Source organism: Eretmochelys imbricata, chromosome 1 (genome assembly GCF_965152235.1).
Source record: "Eretmochelys imbricata isolate rEreImb1 chromosome 1, rEreImb1.hap1, whole genome shotgun sequence".
NCBI classification, from domain to species: domain Eukaryota; kingdom Metazoa; phylum Chordata; order Testudines; family Cheloniidae; genus Eretmochelys; species Eretmochelys imbricata.
The window spans coordinates 163,601,395-163,619,234 of NC_135572.1; the positions used below are offsets into that span (position 1 = coordinate 163,601,395).

At 41.5% G+C, this 17,840-nt stretch overlaps 1 protein-coding gene across 3 annotated transcripts in view; it reads right to left on the reverse strand.

The window, feature by feature from the left end:
• Nucleotides 1–252: 252 nt before the first annotated feature.
• Nucleotides 253–17,840, reverse strand: part of CHAF1B (chromatin assembly factor 1 subunit B) — a 32,746-nt gene continuing 15,158 nt past the window's right edge. For all 3 annotated transcript variants that reach the window (XM_077818674.1, XM_077818683.1, XM_077818693.1), the window contains 7 exons: nt 16,833–16,926; nt 15,848–15,917; nt 15,642–15,733; nt 13,927–14,089; nt 12,339–12,767; nt 2,102–2,196; nt 253–1,566 (listed from right to left, as the gene is read on the reverse strand). In XM_077818674.1, the coding sequence (XP_077674800.1) occupies nt 1,445–1,566; nt 2,102–2,196; nt 12,339–12,767; nt 13,927–14,089; nt 15,642–15,733; nt 15,848–15,917; nt 16,833–16,926 (1,065 nt within the window). In that variant the 3' untranslated portion in view covers nt 253–1,444. The remainder of the gene's footprint in view (nt 1,567–2,101; nt 2,197–12,338; nt 12,768–13,926; nt 14,090–15,641; nt 15,734–15,847; nt 15,918–16,832; nt 16,927–17,840) is intronic.

Sequence of the window (17,840 nt, forward strand, 5' to 3'; positions counted from 1 at the left end):
AAGTACTTTAGCATCTGCTTAACACTGTCTCACTGACAAGAATTTATTAAGTAACATTTCTTCCATATGAACACTATTTTATTCAACCCATTTCTGAAGAACTTTCACTTTAATTTGCCTCTTTTTGAATTAGTTGTTTCTCATGCAGTCATGAAATAAGCAATAAGTAAATTACATATTTTAAAAACAATTTTATAGTGAAACAACCAAAACCAGGGAACAGTATAGGTAGAAAAAAGCTTTAATATGAATTTGGAACTTTTTTTTTTCCCAACTATGTACATTAACACTTCAAATGTTTGAAGCAGAGGCTTAACCAGAAGAGATTACCTGAAAAAGGGTTTTAAGTGGCAGTTTAAGTCAATTAAACTTAAACTTCACTTATTTAACCATTATCTTACATTTTCTTTTAAACAGGGAAGGCGTGTTACAAAGTACTCCCTTGCTCCTTCTCCAACCTTCACCACCAGGGCTGAACATTCTGAAGTGTAGTAGGTTTCACAATAGTTCCATTTTGATTTCACTGTTTCCAAACCTAAGGTCTCATGTTACGTACACAAAGAGCACTAAGTGCAAAAACAAACAAATTAAAACCTTAACATACATTGGTTTTATGTATTTATTTTTTGCTAAGGGAGCAGGTTTTGGATTATGGAAAAACAGGGAAAACCAGTAATTTCAACATATATATCGCAATCCTTTGCTGTCCCCAGAAAACCTCATGCCTGCAATTTTTTAATACAGAGAATGAACAGACGAATCTGTTTCTATTGTTGAATGCCCATAACATTTAAACAAAAATATTTTCACTTCCTTGCAGTTATGAGTTTGACTTTTATTTCAATTATACCACTGATATTGCACTGCATTTTCAAGTGTGGAGCACATAAACATTAAACATCCAAATGGAATGAAAGTCAGAGTGCATAATTATCTTGTGAACTGATAAACTTAACTGTGCAATGTAGAAGTCAATTGCCTCAGTTAAACAGTTGTTAGCCACATTAAAACACTATGAAGACAGACAAATCCTTAAAAATCCCACTCTTTTGCAAGACATAGACTTGCTGGAAGACTTAATACTTTAAAAATATCAATGAGATGATTATGAAGGAGACTCTTAGGTTGTCAAGACATTTCTATACCAATATTGCCTACAAACACTATGCCTTATCATGGAGTTGACACTACTTGGTTTAGAAAGCAGTGTTCAAGGGCCGATACAAGCAGAGTTAAGTTCCAACTATTTTCACTTCCCCAGAACAGGATTTTTGCAGAAAATCAGTCTTTTCTGCTGCAGATACCCTCCTTCACAACACCTTATGTTAAACCCCCTTAATACTCTATTTAGCTGTTGAGGCTCTCTATCACTTGCAGAAAGGGAATTTACTTTCTGGTCTAGTTGCATTGCCCCCAGACAGTGAGTTTATTGAAATTTTGGTCTTCAGTTGTTTGAATTACAGCTGGTTTGGTCTTCAGGAGATACAGAGACAGGAGTTTCATCAATTCTGGGACGTTTAGATGCTGGGGGATTGTGCACAGGATCGTCAGAGGGAGAAGGTATCTCTGAAATATTAGGAAATAATGAAATTCACTTAGTTTGATTTCTTGTTCATTATTTTTCATTTAAAAAAAATTAAAAGTTAATTTAGCATGCATGAAAGATACTGAGTTGACAGCCCTGTATACCAAAGTCCTTTATCCACTGTACAGGCATCGTGCAGGAGCAGAATGAAAACTGGCTCGTAAAACCCACCAGTCTGAAGTGGAGGTGAATAACTCAATGCCTGAGTGTTGAGACTGACAGCCAAGATTCTAACTAACATCAACTGTGTTGCTGATGACTAATGTGGACATCTGTCCACTAGCAACTGGACTGAGAACAATAACTCACTTTATATCGTCCAAAATACTGTTAAGCCGCAGCTTCCAAAACCAAGTTGGAGACACAAGTTTCTGAATTTGTCATTAATCCCTCTGTATTCATGTTTGAACTAAAATTTTCATATTTACCAAACTAGTCAAAGATCCATAATAATGTAATTTGGAATGAAATGGCTGAGCAGCGAATCTTATATATTATGATCAGAAAGTGGCTTACCATGTTGAATTGCTTCTGAGGAGGAAGGTGTGGACACTAGATTTGTGTGTGTTGAGTTTGACGTGTCTGTCTTCAGAGGAATCAAGTTTATTCTCCTTAAAAATAAAACAGAGATACAATTCAACTGCTTTTAATACCTCACTTCCACAAATTCTTCTTTGAAAGGTACTTTATAGTATAATTATTTATAAATATATTCCACATGAGGATGGACTACAAGCTGTCAAGATCAGTATCCCTGATCAAGCCACGGTACACCTGGTGGATGAGCTTCGTGGTTTTGTCCTCACCCACAACCATTTCAGATTTGGGGACAACTTTTACCTTCAAGTCAGCGGCACTGCTATGGGTACCCGCATGGCCCCACAGTATGCCAACATTTTTATGGCTGACTTAGAACAATTCTTCCTCAGCTCTCGTCCCCTAGCGCCCCTCCTCTACTTGAGCTACACTGATGACATCTTCATTATATGGACCCATGGGAAGGAGACTCTTGAGGCATTCCACCTGGATTTCAACAATTTCCACCCCACCATCAACCTCAGCCTGGACTAGTCCACACAAGAGACTTCCTGGACACTACCGTTCAAATAAGTGGTGGTCACATAAACACCACCCTATACTGGAAACCTACTGACCGCTACACTTACCTACATGCCTCCAGCTTCCATCCAGGACACATCACATGATCCATGGTCTACAGCCAATCCCTAAGACACAACTGAATTTGCTCCAATCCCTCAGAGACAAACACCTTCAAGATCTTTATAAGCATTCTTAAAACTACAATACCCACCTGGGAAAGTGAGGAAACAGATTGACAGAGCGAGATGGGTACCCAGGACAGGCCCAATAAGGAAAATAACTGAACACACTGGCCATCACATACAGCCCCCAGCTATAACCTCTCTATCACATCATCAACAATCTACAACCTATCCTGGAAAATGATCCCCCAATCTCACAGACTTTGGGAGGCAGGCCAGTCTTCACTTACAGACAGCCCCTCAACCTGAAACAAATACTCACCAGCCACTATACACCACACCACAGAAACACTAACCCAGGAACCAATCCCTGTAACAAACCTCGTTGCCTACTCTCTCCCCATATCTACTCTAGCGACACCATCAGAGGACCCACCCACATCAGCCACACCATCAGGGACTCATTCACCTGCACATCTACTAATGTGATATATGCCATCATGTGCCAGCCATGCCCTCTGCCATGTACATTGGCCAAACCAGACAGTCTCTTCGTAAAAGAATAAATGGACACAAATCGGACATCAGGAAAGGTAACATACAAAAGCCAGTAGGAGAACACTTCAATCTTCCTGGACATTCTATAACAGATTTAAAAGTAGCCATACTTCAACAAAAAAACCTCAGAAACAGACTTCAAAGAGAAACTGCAGAACTAAAATTCATTTGGGCTTGAATAGGGACTGACTGGCTCACTACAAAAGCAACTTTCCCTCTCCTGGAATTGACACCTCCTCATCAATTATTGGGAGTGGACTACATCCACCCTGATGAATTGGCCCTGTCAACACTGGTTCTCCACTTGTGAGGTAACTCCCTTTTCTTCATGTGTCAGTATAATAATGCCTGCATCTGTAATTTTCACTCCATGCATCTGAAGAAGTGGGTTTTTTACCCACAAAAGTTTATGCCCAAATAAATCTGTTAGTCTTTAAGGTGCCACTGGACTTCTTGTTATACTTATTTAATTACTGCTTCAATTAACTACAGTGGTATAGATGTGTTTTACACACACACACACTTTCCCTGGCTACCTTTGGTATGGGATATTCTGAACAGAAAATTTAACTCTTAAAGACAGAAATGTTTTAATTTTTAGATACACTTTCCTTGAATGAATATGTGGATATAGAGCAACACAGTACTTGATTCTTGACTTCAAAACATGTTATATATATGAAAGACATTTTTAAAATTAAAATTGGCTGCTAAGACCAGGTTTCTACTCTGCCTCTTAAGAAAGTCCTTCCACTGTACGGGCAAGTCCTTTAACTGTAGTTGAATCTCTTATCTATACCTCCACTGGACAGTTCTGACTTTGCATCTTCTGGGGGAAATGCCAATTTTCTGCAGGATTACCCTTTCTTCTGCAGATGTTTGTTGACAAGCACTGTTTAAAAAAATCACACTTTCCCAGCAACTTATTGCTTGTGCTTTTCTTCTGTTAAATCTACCAGACATGCCATTTAAAAATTAAGTATAAAAAATGGGGCAGAGTGTGACAAACAAGGTAACTAAACACTTCAATGTTTTCTTTTTATTTTTGCAGATAGTTGTTTCTATGTTATGGCACAAAGTCACAGAAATGTAAGGTTGGAAAGGATCTCGAGAGGTCATCAAGTCCAGCCCCCTGCACTGAGGCAGCACATATACCTAGACCATCCTTAACAGGTGTTTGTCCATGCTGTTCTTAAAAACCTTCTGTGATGGGGATTCCACAACCTCCCTTGGAAACCTGTTCCAGAACTCAACTATCCTAATAGCTAACCTAAATCTCCCTTGCTGCAAATTAAGCCCCTTACAACTTGTCCAACCTTCAGTGGATATGAAGAACAATTAATCACGAGCCAGTTTAACAGCCCTTCCATACTTGAAGACTTACCAGGTTCTCTCCTAGTCTTTTCTCAAGACTAAACATGACCAGTTTTTTTAAACATTTTCTCATAGGTCATGTTTTGTGAACCTCTTATTTGTGTTGCGTCTCCTCTGGATTCTTTCTTATTTGTCCACGTCTTTCCTAAAGTGTGGCATCCAGTATTGCACACAGTACATCAGCTGAGCCCTCACCAGTACAAGCAGAGTGGGACAATTACCTCCTGTGTCTTACACATGACACTCCTAAAAAGAAAAGGAGTACTTGTGGCACCCTAGAGACTAACCAATTTATTTGAGCATGAGCTTTCGTGAGCTACAGCTCACTTCATCAGATGCATACCGTGGAAACTGCAGCAGACTTTATATATACACAGAGAATATGAAACAATACCTCCTCCCACCCTACTGTCCTGCTGGTAATAGCTTATCTAAAGTAATCACCAGGTTAAGCCATTTCCAGCACAAATCCAGGTTTTCTCACCCTCCACCCCCCCACACAAATTCACTCTCCTGCTGGTGATAGCCCATCCAAAGTGACAACTCTTTACACATTGTGCATGATAATCAAGTTAGGCTATTTCCTGCACAAATCCAGGTTCTCTCACTCCCTCACCCCCCTCCAAAAACCCACCCCCATACACACACAGACTCACTCTCCTGCTGGTAATAGCTCATCCAAACTGACCACTCTCCAAGTTTAAATCCAAGTTAAACCAGAACATCTGGGGGGGGGGAGAGGGGGGAAAAACAAGAGGAAATAGGCTACCTTGCATAATGACTTAGCCACTCCCAGTCTCTATTTAAGCCTAAATTAATAGTATCCAATTTGCAAATGAATTCCAATTCAGCAGTTTCTCGCTGGAGTCTGGATTTGAAGTTTTTTTGTTTTAAGATAGCGACCTTCATGTCTGTGATTGCGTGACCAGAGAGATTGAAGTGTTCTCCGACTGGTTTATGAATGTTATAATTTTTGACGTCCGATTTGTGTCCATTTATTCTTTTACGTAGAGACTGTATGGTTTGACCAATGTACATGGCAGAAGGCATTGCTGGCACATGATGGCATAAATCACATTGGTGGATGTGCAGGTGAACGAGCCTCTGATAGTGTGGCTGATGTTATTAGGCCCTGTGATGGTGTCCCCTGAATAGATATGTGGGCACAGTTGGCAACGGGCTTTGTTGCAAGGATAAGTTCCTGGGTTAGTGGTTCTGTTGTGTGGTATGTGGTTGTTGGTGAGTATTTGCTTCAGGTTGCGGGGCTGTCTGTAGGCAAGGACTGGCCTGTCTCCCAAGATTTGTGAGAGTGTTGGGTCATCCTTTAGGATAGGTTGTAGATCCTTAATAATGCGTTGGAGGGGTTTTAGTTGGGGGCTGAAGGTGATGGCTAGTGGCGTTCTGTTATTTTCTTTGTTAGGCCTGTCCTGTAGTAGGTAACTTCTGGGAACTCTTCTGGCTCTATCAATCTGTTTCTTTACTTCCACAGGTGGGTATTGTAGTTGTAAGAAAGCTTGACAGAGATCTTGTAGGTGTTTGTCTCTGTCTGAGGGGTTGGAGCAAATGCGGTTGTATCGCAGAGCTTGGCTGTAGACAAGCCATTACCCTATGATCCCACTGAGAGTTACCAAAAGCAACTACAGCATTTGCTCAAGAAACTTCCTGAAAAAGCACAAGATCAAATCCGCACAGACACACCCCTGGAACCCCGACCTGGGATATTCTATCTACTACCCAAGATCCATAAACCTGGAACTCCTGGGTGCCCCATCATTTCAGGCATTGGCACCCTGACATCTGATGCATCTGATGAAGTGAGCTGTAGCTCACGAAAGTTCATGCTCAAATAAATTGGTTAGTCTCTAAGGTGCCACAAGTACTCCTTTTCTTTTTGCGAATACAGACTAACACGGCTGTTACTCTGAAATATGACACTCCTGTTAGTATACCCAAGAATACTATTAGCCACTTTCTCAATTGCATCACATTGTTGACTCTCATGCAATTTATGATCCACTGTAACCCCCCCAGATCCTTTTCAGCAGTACTGTTGCCTAGCAAGTCATTTCCCATTTTTAGTTATGCATTTGATTTTTCCTTCCTAAGTGCAGTACTTTGAACTTATCTTTACTGAATTTTATCTTGTTGAATTCAGACCAATTCTCCAGTTTGTCAAGGTCGTTTTGAGTTCTAATTCCATCCTCCAAAGTGCTTGCAACCCCTCTCAGCTTGGTGTCATCTGCAAATTTTTAAAGCATACTCTCCACTCCATTATCCAAGTCATTAATGAAAATATTGAATGTACTGGACCAAGGACTGACTCCTGAAGGATCCCTCCCAGTTTTAAATGGTATTTATGGGATAATTATTTGAAATTACTTGAGCTCCGTTTATCGATTAACCCAGTATATAAAGTTTTATGGGGAGATTTTTAAAGACAGAAGTTGGAGGAAAGTGCCCAACTGGAGCTGGGGGTTTGTGCCTTTGAAAATCTCCCTTTTATGGCAAATATGCTTTTAGTTTTTGTATATCTTCAATTTGGAGAATAATCCCAAGTAAAGCCTAAAATGTTAAGCCATCAAATTCTTTAAACTACGATTCATACAATTTCTCCTTAAGCTTGACTGAGCATGTTTACATTCTTGTGTGTACATGCAGGAAGAGCAGAACATAAAACAAGCTTGCCTGGTCTTGGACACAGTTATCAGAGTAATTTATTGGACTAACTACACCTCAAAGCCCACCTGGTTTTTTTGGAATGCATTCCTTCTCAGGTCTCAGGCCTCTCACCATCACCTCTTTAGGGGTGGAATCACACAATTCTCCCACTCTCAGACAGGGCCTTACGCTGTAGTCCCCAGGTGCCAAGTGTGATTACCTCAGCAGGCCTGATTTACGTTCAGTTTCGTTAGTTCTGTTACCTTCAGGAACAGTGGCCAGTGGTTAAAACAGTGACCACACAACTTTCTTAAACCAAAGTATTTATTTAAAACAAAAGTATTTCAGAATAAAAGTCTTAAAACTATAAACTGAGTAACTATATTCATATCTAACTTACCAGGAGTCTATCCATCTTCCCCATGGTGATCCTGGTAAGTCTAAGATTCCTGTAGACACCTCCAAGACCACTAAACCCTGGGTGGCATATCTGTTTCCTTAATAACACAGTTCACACCCCTCTTCTTCAGGGATTGTCCTTTAAAAGCTGCTCAGTCTTTTTGATCACCCCCTTTCCAGAGACTAAGTCACTTGTTAACTATGTACAACCCTTTGACCTGTTAGCTCACAGGACTAGCAAAACAGCTGTGTATCTTTGAGCTGGAGCCTGGAAGTAGGCTATTGTCCTCTAATTACCCCCCATGTGTTTGCTGGGAGGCTGCTTATCTAGAGCCACTGTATTGCTTTCCTGATTGTTTTTCCAGCAGCCCTCTATTAAGTTAGATCAATATATTCACAACTGTAAGTCCAAAAATCCTACATAATATACATTAACTTTGCCCACTGCCTCACTGAGATCACATGCAGCATTCATAAAGCTATTACATATCTGTATTCTTAGGTTATTACATAAAAGCTCAACATCCACCACAGTCTACATTACTGTCACTACATTCTACATTATTGTCACAAAAAAGGACAGTGGATATTTTCATTTTAATGTTCTAATAACATTTCCAACATAATTTTAGAAAATCTCACCAACAACAGCACATCAAAGTGGCGCATGTAAATAAACCAAAAGAATGTGAAGCCCCTGACTGCAAACTCATGCAGTTATTCTGTGACTACATTTCCGCTTGCCTGCTATTTGATAACTTGAAATAAGACACTCACTGAAGTACCTGTGTATACCACTGAAGATTCTGTCTTTGATTGTGGGAATTGGGTCAGAGATAGAACCAGCTGCATCCATAAGCACCAAGAACAACACGCAAGTTCAGTGTTTGGATAAAAATATATTAAATGGCAAAAAAAATAAATTAACGCAGAGTTAAGGTTGCCCAGTAATAGCTTGTGTCCTTCCAAAATGTTGAGTTCAGCAAAACTCAAACTTCAGAAAACCAAGAAATACAGAGTTAACATAAACGCCCATGTAACTTTGACTCAGCCCCGCTGGAGCTAGAATAGCCACTGGAAATAATCAACATGCACTGCAGCTGCATTCAGCGTGCGAGATGTAGCTGTATTGAATGGTGGAGGCAGTAGGTGGTGCAGGTTGGTAGAGGTGTTTGTGTGCTGAGGAGATGGGGATTAGTTTGAAGAGTGTCACAGAGAGCTGTGCTTGTGATATGAAGAAATCAAGGTTTGCACCCACCACATATGTACAAGTAAAAGAAAGGGGAGCATGTGTACCCTGCGGAGCTAGTCTGCATCATTTTATTGCAAAACTGCATAGGTTTTCTCAGTAGCAAGGCACTGGGGGGTGGGAGGGCAGCGAGCAGGTCTTGCCATTAGACTTGTCAGTAGTGAAGTGAGATATGAGAGCAGACCATGGGTTTGCTGCTGGGTAAGGGAAAACATAAGTGCAGATGCTGTCCTTTGAGTAAGTGTGCAGTGGTTGTTAAATTTCACAAATGTGGTGGTGTTAGGAGAGTAGGCTAAAGTGTTTGAGTGCAGGGCAGGTAGCTTCTTTCCTGTGCAGTGAAAAGTCAGAGTGCTACTATGTGTGTTATGGATGTCTGAGGGCAACAGTGTACCGTAATTCTGTATTTCCTGGTTTTCTGCAGTTTGAGTTTTTCTGAACTCGAAGCTCTGGAAGGACATGAGCTGGCACTGAGAAACCTTAACTCTTCATTAACCAAGGTTTTTTTGCTATTTAATTTCCTAGGTTATTTTTTTAAACAGAAAGTTGCAGTTGTAGATAGCATGCAGGCCAAGTGGACTACCAATCCTGGCCCTATACCCTTCTCCCCCCACCACTCAGCCTCACTAACCAGCCCTGTCCCTTCCTGTCTGGCTGCCCTCCCAGCTGGCCCCCCCACCCCATTTTGTCCAGGCAAGGTGAGTGGGGGATGTTTCTGATATGTTCATGTGCCAGTGTACCCAGGTTTGAAACTGGACCTGGTCTTGGAATCCAATCTTCCCCCTATGGATGACCAGAGGACCACCAGGTTCTTTTGAGAGCCACCATAACTTTCTGAAAAGAAGCTGTATTCTGTGTACTGTCTGGTCAGTCTGGGTTTTCCCTCATGGCTCCCACCCCACGTATTCTCAGTAGGTGTAGCATCTACACATCGACCTGTAGCATAGGAGGTTCAGAGAGGTATAAAGTGGCCCATTTATCCCACTGTCATGGTCTCACCTGAATTAGAACACCTCAAGGAGATGAATATAACCTGAATCAATAGCTCTGAGACACATGAACTGGTCCATTCATGTCAGTGGGTGTTTCCATGCCCCCATTCCCAATGCTGGAGAGTTTCTGATGTGTGTCATGCATGCCCATCTTCAGCTCCTCAACCCAGTGTCAGAGGTGTGTTCAGTGTTCTTGTTGCTTTGAGTATGCCTGTTCTGAGCTCCCCACATCCTGGTTCACAGAAGGGGGTAGGGAAAGTGGCTCAGACTGCCTCAGTAAGGCAAGCCTGCCCCAGAACATGGTTCCCATTAGGACCCCCAGATCACAACTCACCTGAGGCGGGGACAAGGAGAATGGTTTAGACCCCTCCCCAGAATCTGGTTCACATGAAGGGGGTCAGCCCCTAAAACATGGGCAGGGATTCCCTAGATTCTGGGCACACGCACAGGGGGTAGGAAGCAAATCTCAGACACCCCCAAGGAGGCAAGACCCTCCCTACCCCAGCTCACATGAGGGGGAGCAGAGAGAGGGGCCTACATACCTTTAAAGAGGCAGGAGGCCCTCAGATCTTGATGCACACACGAGTGGGCAGGGAGTGGGGCTCAGACACCCTGGGACTAGGCCCCCCCGCCAGAACCCAGTCTCACGGGGGGATAGGGACGCCCCCAAGATCCTAGACTCATATAGAAGTGGAGAATGTGGACTCACAGGTACCCCGTCCCTATTCTCTCACTAGACCCTATGCCATTCACCCCATGTATCCCTCACCTGCTACCCCCAACCTTTCACCTCCCCTACCTCCCATCCCCACTTATCCCCCTCCCCACAATGCAACCCTAACCTGTCTCACCACTGCCCCACACATACTGCCCCAGCAAGCATTTTTCACTCCCCAAAATAAATAAAACCTCTAAGATGGATTTTAGCAATATGCCACCAATCTCTTCTAAATTTCTGTCCAACGGAGGGGGGTGAGGGACTCAAACTGACATTGTCTGGGTGGATCAAGTTCATACAACTACTGCTTATCCCCTGGAGCTATCCAGCTAGTGTGAAACTTTGAAGGCTAATAACTAAGACTGTGAATTTTGCAGCACTAGTGCGGCTGACCCCAGGACCACCCCAGCAGCTGGGGAAGCCCCAGGGCCAGCTGCACTGGCTGCTGCTCTGGCAGCCGGTCCTCAGCACTGCCCTGGAGCAGCAGTCTGGGACCAGCAGCAAGAGGGCTGTGGGCCGCCCACTGCCTGGACCATTAGTGGGAACCTGTACCACACCCCCTCCAGCAGAAGCATCGCCTGCTCTGCTCCCCCAGCCCCCTTTCCCCCAGCAGCAGTCTTCAGGATGCGCCCCCATCCGTGCAGGTAAGATTTAGTCACAGGTATTTTTAGTAAAAGTCACGGGGCTGTGACTTTTTGGTTATTGCCCGTGACCTGTCCATGACTTTTACTAAAAATACCAGTGACCAAAACGTAGCCTTACTATTAATCTGTTAAATCCTCTGTCCATGCATGTGTGGCACAATCTATTAGTCGTGCAGATAGATTGGTGAGTTGTCACATGTCTAACTGCAGAAGTAAAATCTTTTTCAAGTAAAGTTTTCATCTGATTTTCCCCAAAGGCCTGGTAGGTGCCCTGCGCTCTGCTTGGGTAACCCTCAGTGTCTGGGATTCTGGGCGATGAGCTGAGCCTCTATTTGATCTGTATTTGATGTTTACAGAATTATAGGTTGCCAGAATCTGTAAATTTTAAGAAAAGCTGGAGGGAGGGTTTGGGAGAAGGGACTGTATGTCAGAAACCCCTTAGTTAAATGGCCCCAAATTTGGATTGCTAACAGAATCCCACATCCCCAAGAGGTACACCAAATTTCAAGCCAATCTGAGTAACTGTAGATTTTAGGTTTCAGAGTAGCAGCCGTGTTAGTCTGTATTTGCAAAAAGGAGTACTTGTGGCACCTTAGAGACTAACCAGTGAGCTGTAGCTCACGAAAGCTTATGCTCAAATAAATTGGCTAGTCTCTAAGGTGCCACAAGTACTCCTTTTCTTTTTGTAGATTTTTAGAACACTTTAGAGTTGAGCTTTAAACAAAAACGTGTCTTAACCGTAACCATAACAGAGTTGTCACTCTGCTATAATTAAGGTGCAAATTTAGGAACTAGAAGTCATTTTGACTTTTCACTTGGAGTATAAATGGAACATAAGGGTAATGAAAAATAGCTACAGAATTACTTTTAAACCTTGATACTTCTAAACAGCTTGTTTTGGCCTTCACATTTATTACAGGAAACTGCAATATAAATCTTACCTTGGCGTCTTACTCCAACCGTGTAAAGCATTTAGAGTAATCCTCCTGGGTTGGTTTATTTTAGCACTTTGGCTGGATGGCTGCATGGTTTTCCTCTCGTCTGAGGATGAAGCCGGAATATTTTTGATGCCAACGGGTGTTGAGGGAGAATCCTTGTTGGTTATTATTGCTGCTGGTGTTTTAGGCTGGAGTGTGAGATTACTTGGATCCATGGTCCTGTTCAGAGGGGTTCCATCAACTGGCCTGGGGACTGGGGAGACAACCTTCTGTGACTGACTCTTCTTCATTTTCTTCTCTGTTGCACTAGCGGTCGTGACACACAACACCGGTTTCTCTTTCAACGGTACTCCAAGCTCATCCTCCTCAAATGTCACAAAAGAGCAGTATCCATCCGTGGAAGAAATAGCAAGAAAGGATCCATCGCTGGACCTGTTTATTTTTTTTCAGAGGGAAGAAATCTGAGAAACTGAGCTAGTCCTGACCACTCTCCCCAGAAACATATCCCACGTCAATCATACAAGTTGCCCCATCCCCAGCTAAATGTGTAAATGTAAATAAACCTGAAATGCCCTGAAAGACACCATCTAACTCAAACAATCAACAGTTCAAGAAGAGCAGCCTTGACAATTAACTTAGTTCCTCTGGCTTTGTCTGTGGTATGGAATAACCCATTACTAACAGCAGGTGGGTACAGCCAAAGTGATATTGAATACAATTTAACTGCAGGTATACAGTTCAGCACCTTTTAACCATGATTTCTGACATGGTGCTGAATGTGGTTTGCCCTAATTTACATTATAGTTAAACTGTGTTCAGCACTGGTTTGGCTGCATTTCTTGCCCTTTGTGCTGGCAGTGGGCAAAGCACTGCAGCAACAACATGAACAGGCCCTTGCCATTCACTTCACCAAACAGTGACCACTGGTGAATTAAGAAATCTTAATTTTCTGTTCACGTTCTCATGCAGCCCCTCTTCATCATCATACATGAGCATCATTGACAGGTTTTGAAAGAAGCCCCGTATCCAGTCCTCAGCTGTAAGGATACTGACTACAGTATGGACCAGTGGTTCTCAACCTGCGGCCCGCTTGCACTGCAATCAGCACACAGCTGCGGCCCATGTGACATCCTCAGGGTCATACAAGCAGTATATATACTGTGTGGATGTGGCCAACATAACGCAGGCATATGCAGTCCACAATGGTAAATAGGTTGAGAACCTCTGGTACAGACCCTAGAGAGGAAGGATGGTCCAGTGATTAGGGCTGCAGTCTGGGCCATGAGAAAGCTAGGTTCAATTCCCAGCTCAGCCACAGACTGTGAGAGGACGTGGGTAAGTCACTTGGTTTTTTGGTGCCACAGTTCCCCATCTGTAAAATGGGGATTATAGCACTGCCTTATCTCACAGGGGTGTCATGAGGAAAACCATTACAAGATTGCAAGACGCTCAGGTACTATGGTAACCATATAAGTACAACTGATTGATAGATGTGTAAAGCAAGAAATAGGAGGATCCTCAGGGTTCAGAGAAGATAAGAGTGACAACTCACTCTACCATGACAAATCTAAAGGATCTGTCAATTACCTACCATGAAATGTCACTCAGAGTATGATAATGTATGTTGGATACATAACCAAAGGGAAAGGACTGCTGTGTATCATAGAAAAGCACAGAATCTTCTGAAGCAACAGCAAACACCAACCGATAGGGCAGATTTATTAGAGCAGGGATTGACGTCCGTGAAGCTTCATCTAGGAGTACAAAGAACACAACACTGAGAAAAATCACACACCATTATAATCATATTGCTTGTACTAACTTAATTAAGTGCTTGAACAGAGTTTTTATCATTGCAGTGTATCAGTACCAATATTCTGGCTGAGAAGTTGGCACTTGTAGTATATAACACTATTTTCAAGTATATACAATTTTCTGGAAAAGCTACTCTTTGGACTTAAGTTTCTCCTATTTAGTCTTAGCCTAAAAGGTTAATGGTTGGGGCAAAGTTTGGTCTTTTTGGCTTTATTTAAATTATTCAAGTGGGAATGACAATCCTCCTGTTAAACTATTCAGAAGCTTTTTTGCACTTTAACTCAAGGTCTGAATAATCAAATCTCAAAATTTACTTTAACTCACAATCTTACCAAATTTATATAAAACACAACTTGCTATGTAATCCATTTTCTGCCTGAATTTCATTTCCTTTTGTAATTTTAAATTCAACTGTTGGCTAATCTTCTGGACTAGGATTAGTTCTTTGCATGGCTAGAGGACAAAGATACCGAAGCAACATTTTTTCCAGCTGGTGCTAAAAGGTAAGCACTAACTGGCCTTTATTTGCAGTGGTGCTGAACACACAGGCCCCACTGACTTCCATGACGATGCCTTTGAAAATCAGGCCATTTATTTAATTTTAGGCATCTAAATTTGTACATTTCAGCCCTAGTCTGGATCTTTCGCTTTCATGAGAGTGTTGTGGAAGCAGCAGCGACACCTCTGCTTAATAAAGGACTGACAGATTGACAAAATCCCATCTAGTTCTCTTCCAACAGCATCTCTGAAGGTTATGGTGGAAAAAAAATGGCACTAAGTAATAGGATCCTGTAAGGGATACTATAATTTGTGAGTTATACACATCAAAGGAGAGGGCCTTATTGTGCTCCAGTTAGAATTGAGGAAATCTGTGCCTTTTAGGAAGAATGGGAATAGTCTGGTTTAAAAACCCTAGGGTGAAATCCCGGCCCCACTGACTTCAATAGGCTCAGGTTTTCACTTCCTGACAGCCAGTTATTGTGCAGTTTGTGTACAAATTTCCCCTCACCACATCTCGGCCAATGAATCCCAGTCTTCACCAGCAACACTAGTGCTATTTTAGCCTTAGCTCTCCTGAACAAATATCTCCAACTGTTGCAAACTGTGACAAATTTTGTAGTGGTTCTGTGATGTGGGCAATCAGGACTAAAAAAATATTTTACTAGGTGATTCCTTAATGCTGGGCCAAGTTATTTATGTTTATTCACACCAGTGAGTTAAAAAGTTGTAGGAAAACACCAAGCCGTGTTTCTGCAGCATAAGAGGCCAAGTGAGAACATTTATCCACTAAACCAAAAACCACTCAAAAAGGCACTTAGTGAATTTAAGGCCTTAGAATCAGCAAATAGCTTCTCAGATGTGGTACAACAGTTATCCTGAAGGAATGTTAAAAGGCTAGGACATAAAATAGTATGACCTGCAGCAACATAGTCAGGTTTGCCTTCCAGCAGATTTCCTGTAAAAGAAGCTCCCCAAAAGGATTTATGGTACCTTTCTTATGTGCTGGTCTCAACTCAAAGTAGACCGGACAGCAGCGAACAGCTAGAGTTGCCTTTCCAGGACAGGGCAGGTGAGCTATGGGCCTATTAGAAAGAAGAAACGTTTCAGAAAATGGCATGTGAAATGGATATATACACAAACACACACACACCCATATATATATTTTATAAAGAAAATTTAGGTATATTAAACCCTACCTTTTAAGATTTTTTCTCGAAAAAACATATGTAGTGTTGGTTACATTCTCTCCTGATTCAACACAGCCAGCTGAGAAAATAAAAAAAAGTTTCAAAGCATTACTCATCAATTCAAAGGTACTAAACACACAAACTTACATTTATAAACATTTTATTTCCCAAGCATTAGCCTTAGGGCAAAGGGCCAGGTTTTTGTGATCTGACCGCAACTTGAAAATGTATCCCAAATACTACTTTAAATCTATTTTAGTTTTCCTTATATACTGCTCCAAAACAAGCTTCTCTTTACTTTTGCAAATGGCTGCAACATCAATGCCTATGCAGGTAACAGACCCCACTTTGTAGTGTTGGTCTTATTAATAGATCAGAATGCTTTTAAGAAGAAGGACACAAAGGAGTAGAGTCAGAATAAGTCAAAAAAGAAAATACTCCTTTTTCGGGGGGGAGGGATAACTCAGTGGTTTGAGCATTGGTCTGCTAAACCCACGGTTGAGAGTTCAATCCTTGAGGGGGGCATTTAGGGATCTGGGGCAAAAATTGGGGGTTGGTCCTGCTCTGAGCAGGGGGTTGGACTAGATGACCTCCTGAGATCCCCTCCAACCCTGAGATTCTATGATTCTGACAGTGCGACATTATTGATATACCAGGAATTTCATAAAGAATGCCTTATGCAAGTGTTAACACTACACTGAAGGTCTGAGTTTCCTGCTGTTGGTTAATAAAATGTCAAATTGATTGCAAATTTGTACAGAGATACACACTGAATTTAGCCTACTCTGTAAAATAGAGTGCCACAGGCGGCTACCAGCAGCAGTATGTAACAAAAACAAGATACTGTTAACCCCTCTTGCTGCTGTAGCAGGTGGCTATATTCTGCAACATGTCCATGTTTCTCTGACATTTCAAAAAGTGATGTTCCTGACACAAGGGCAAAGTGCCCACCCAGGGCTGCCACATGCACCTGGTATATCTTCCTTTCACGTACCTGGAGTGAGAAGCAAAGAGCCGTCAGGAGTAAAACTAAGCCTGCGGAAGAATGATTTCATGCTGTCATCATGAAACATCCGATAGCTTCTCACCTGTAACATTTCAAAAGAATAAAATTTTTTTTTTAAAATATCATCTCTGAAAAACACCATTAATTCTAGTCAATACCTTTATCTTAAAGTGTGACAATCAGCTGGTTATGCGATCCAGTTTAATGGGTCTTTAGTGGGTCTTAAAATAATTTAAGATTTTACTACCTCCAAATGGTTTTTGTAAATTATTATTTTGGGTGGTTTCAAATCTCTATGGCTAATGGTAGTCTCCCTAGATCCCTCTTCATATACTGATTAGCATACTTCAAAGGCATATTAGACTTGACTATTCCTCTCCGTTCCCTTTATTATGTTATTATAGCTATTTAAATTAAATTAGTCACCAGTAAGGGAAACAGATGAAGATACATTTTATTTACAGAGTAGCACTATTGCTTGGATATAATAATATTAAGAAAGAAAAAAATGCAATGTGATGGATCCAAGAAATTCAAATATGAAGAGAATCAAAAATTAAATAAAGACATGGGAAGACTATTTACTATTTTAAGTAAATATTCAAGTTACACATTAACTGAAACTAAGAGCCTGTCCCTTAGGTAATCTTATTTTAACTCTAATCCTAGAGATTTAAAAATGCCCCCTCAGATCCATTTTAGAGCTGTTTTTCAGTATAACCAAACCTGCTTAAGCTACTTCCTAAAGAAAAGAGATATGCATTCTTTTACAGACAACTCCAAAAGTTATTTTACTATCATTCAGAATTAATTTGGGAAAAAAACCTCTTCTGCTTCTCTCCTGGGATTTTGAACTTTTTACCAATATATTTTCACTCAAAAATTATATTACACCCACCAGATGACTGCAAGCTACTGCATTAGTAATAAAAATGTTAATGCAATATAACTAGGGCTGTCAAACGATTAAAAAAATTAATCACGATTAATCGCGCT